Genomic DNA, 3,309 nt, shown 5'->3' with positions numbered 1-3,309 from the left:
ATCTTATAACAAAGATGAAAATACTACTCTGTTTTTGTTGTTCAACTATAGTTTTATTTTATATACATTTTTGTTTCAGAGAATGTTCGCACACTCCTATTGTTAACTTTTTGCTACCATTTTATTTTATTTTATTTTATTTTATTTATTTTATTTACATTCCAACGGCAAAGACCATTACAAAAATGATTACGATACTTAAATCTTAAAATTATAAACAAATATGCATTTATATAATTCAATAAATAGATATTAACAGGAAAACAGATAAATATATAAATAAACATTTTAAGAGATCAACAAGACAAAAAACACAGCTCAGTTTACATGCACATTGATTAATAAATATTCAAACCTATCTATATAACAAATATAATAACCTACAATAAATTTTGTTGCTGGCGCAGGGAAGTCAACCGGACCGTAGCCTTCCTTCGAAAAGTCCTCGTGGTGTCTCCGAAGAAGTCGATACTGGCCCCCAAAGTGTTTCCAAGACGAAGAAATCTTGCAAGAGGAGCGTGATACTCGTATTGGCTACTGAAGTGCCTCTTGCCAAACAGATCCTGCGAACGGGTTCCAGAAGGCACACGAAGGTCCACTTCGGCAAGTAAAGCAGGGCAGTCAATTTGGCCATTGAGGAGTTTGTGGAGGAAAACAACGTCTGCCACACAGCGTCTCAAGTGAAGATCTAGTAGGTTTAAATTGTTTAGGAAGACGGCCACTGGGACTTCACGGTACTGCATGCCTTGACGGGCACCGAGAAATCTGATGTATTTCTTCTGGATCCCTTCGAGTTTGTTGATGGACCCAAGGTGGAAGGGTGACCAAACTGGGCTGGCGTACTCCAACAGCTGTCGGATCAGGGAGCAATACAGAGTCTTTAAAGCAATGGCATTTGTTAGCCCACGGGTAGCCCGAAATAGGAAGCCCAGCAACTGATTGGCTCTTTTACATAAGTAATCCACATGCTCATCGAAGGAGAAGTCCGATGAGAAAATCACTCCCAAGTCTTTCACCATTGAGACTCTCTTTAGAGGCTGGTTTGTGATGGAATATTCTACCATGTATGGAGCGCGAATCTTACTGAAAGTCATACTGGAGCACTTTGACACGTTCAGGGTCATGTTGTTAGAAACGCACCAATCGTGGATAGCGGTTAGGCTAGCTTGTAGACGGAGAGTGTCTTCAGGGCGTGATACTTCAACAAATATCTTAATACATACATCTTAATATACATCTTAATATCATTTGTTACATAGCATCGTTAACTTAAGTAGTTAATAATAAATTTGATCTGAGCATAAAGTTATATTTGGACTTATTCATATATACTGCTAATTTACTTATTGGATAAGGTCAACAGCCTTCTTCTTTTTATATTGTGGGATACCTTAGCAAAGAACAGAAAGATACGTAACTCAAATACAAAGACTACCTGTCTCCGACAATACATTGTACCAGACCTCTCACTAACAAAGGGCTGCGCTTTATCTCTGTGTCATGTTACTGTGTATCTTTTCCTAAATCGTATTTAAGAAACATTTATTTTTTTATAAAATCGTTTTTACTTGTTACAACATAAACCATCTATTGCAACATCCTTACTATTAAATATTACATATAGCATACTTATACTATAGCATAACATTAGATTAGATTGAATCAATAAGAATAACTAATTATATTATTAATTATAACAAAACCCTGAAAAGTAACAGTTTTCAAGCTTTTCAATCGTGGATATGTAAATGTTTTAATTTTCTTGTCAAAGCAGACGAAACGTGATGGAAAATACAGATCACAGCGTTTGTTTAAGTCCAATAACAATAGTGTAGAGGCAGTTTTAAGGTTAACAAGTATCGAAAATGTCAAAAAGTATGCTATATCTATATAGATAATTTAATAACTTTGCATGTTTAGGCCCAAGTTATTTTAAGTCCATAATAAACTATACAACACAACATTGTACAATATTAAAATAATCAAATTATCTTAGATGTAATATTTACATTCAGAAATTTCTTTAACACTACATGTTATAATAAGCTACTGTCTAAATGGGTTTTATCTCGACGTTATCCAGAATAATAACTTACTCTCCACAGGACAACACAGGGGTTGCCTGTCTATCTGTCTCTGACATAACATGCAGATCACATCACCTAACACTGCAAAGGGTCATCTTTACTTCGCATATTGCCTCATGCTATAGCTGCATTCATAAAATTGGATGCCCTGTATAAATCAGAACACCAAAATAAGTTTAACCATCAAAGATGATTTTATAACCAATACGCAATAAAATAAGAATAATTCTCGTACTATCTCGATGACCAATATACGTAGACAGCTTTCCTCTTCATATTTACTACATTAAAAAATACATTAGCTAAAAAAACAGCTTCGCAAGATATTTCTATGAAACGTAATTTAAAGTATGAATACATTTTCTAGTATTTAGATTACTTGTTTCCCTAATTCAGACCATACTTTTACAATTACGTGGATAATTTTTTCGAAAGAAGTTTCGGGGTAAATTTATCAAATTCTTTGAACTGATAATCTTTAAATGTCAGTGCTAATGTTATAATTGTTGCTCTTAATCTTTCAATTTGTAACGATATCCTAACCAAACACTCATAGGAATACATCTTTAAATATACGAATGAACATAAACAATTTAGAATCATTATTTTCAAACAGTTCATAAGGCTCACACAATGAAAAATGACACAAAACTGGATTTTTCCTTAAGCTTTCTTGGTATAAAAATATGTTAAAAAAGACAGTAAGTACAAACTACAAGTACTTATGAAATACTTTGGGCGAAAGCCAGTATTGCTGGATTGTTGACAGAGACATGTTATGTGTATTAGCAGTAGTATACAAGATAATGTCTTTTATTTTGTGAGTAAAATAAACTGTCAATAACTGTCTAAACCTCCTAAGGATAGACTAAAAAATTGTGTAAGTAAGGGCTGACTCCTTTGGTAAGTTTACGAAAATGTAGACATTTTGCCGAGGTGTTGTAATCAAGAGGATCTGTAGGTTTATTAAGCTTGAATGTATTAAGTGAACATTTTAAATCTTTTCAGATGAGTGTAATATACCCTATTGACAAACGCACATTAGAAAGTAAGGTTGCCCCTAACAGTACACAATAAAAGAGATAATTTAAAAAGCTTGGATATTTTATAATAAAAGAAAATTTTGAATGACATTGGACAAAGCAAACAACACTAATATGAAATTTAACTGAAAACAACCCAATTATTATCTCTATCAACTGTCTAATGTTTTGTGACTTTT

At 33.3% G+C, this 3,309-nt stretch overlaps 1 protein-coding gene across 1 annotated transcript; it reads right to left on the bottom strand.

Moving 5' to 3' along the window:
* Positions 1-380: 380 nt before the first annotated feature.
* LOC128985021 (uncharacterized) lies at positions 381-1,124 on the bottom strand. The gene has a single exon (XM_054404396.1). The coding sequence runs from the start codon at positions 1,122-1,124 to the stop codon at positions 381-383; it is 744 nt and encodes a 247-aa protein (XP_054260371.1).
* Between the last annotated feature and the right edge of the window lie 2,185 nt (positions 1,125-3,309).

The sequence above is a fragment of the Macrosteles quadrilineatus genome, unplaced genomic scaffold (assembly GCF_028750875.1).
Source record: "Macrosteles quadrilineatus isolate MER2022 unplaced genomic scaffold, UCM_ALF_1.0 Scaffold_2__2_contigs__length_208266976, whole genome shotgun sequence".
Taxonomy (NCBI): domain Eukaryota; kingdom Metazoa; phylum Arthropoda; class Insecta; order Hemiptera; family Cicadellidae; genus Macrosteles; species Macrosteles quadrilineatus.
This window is presented reverse-complemented; position numbering and strand designations above follow the sequence as displayed.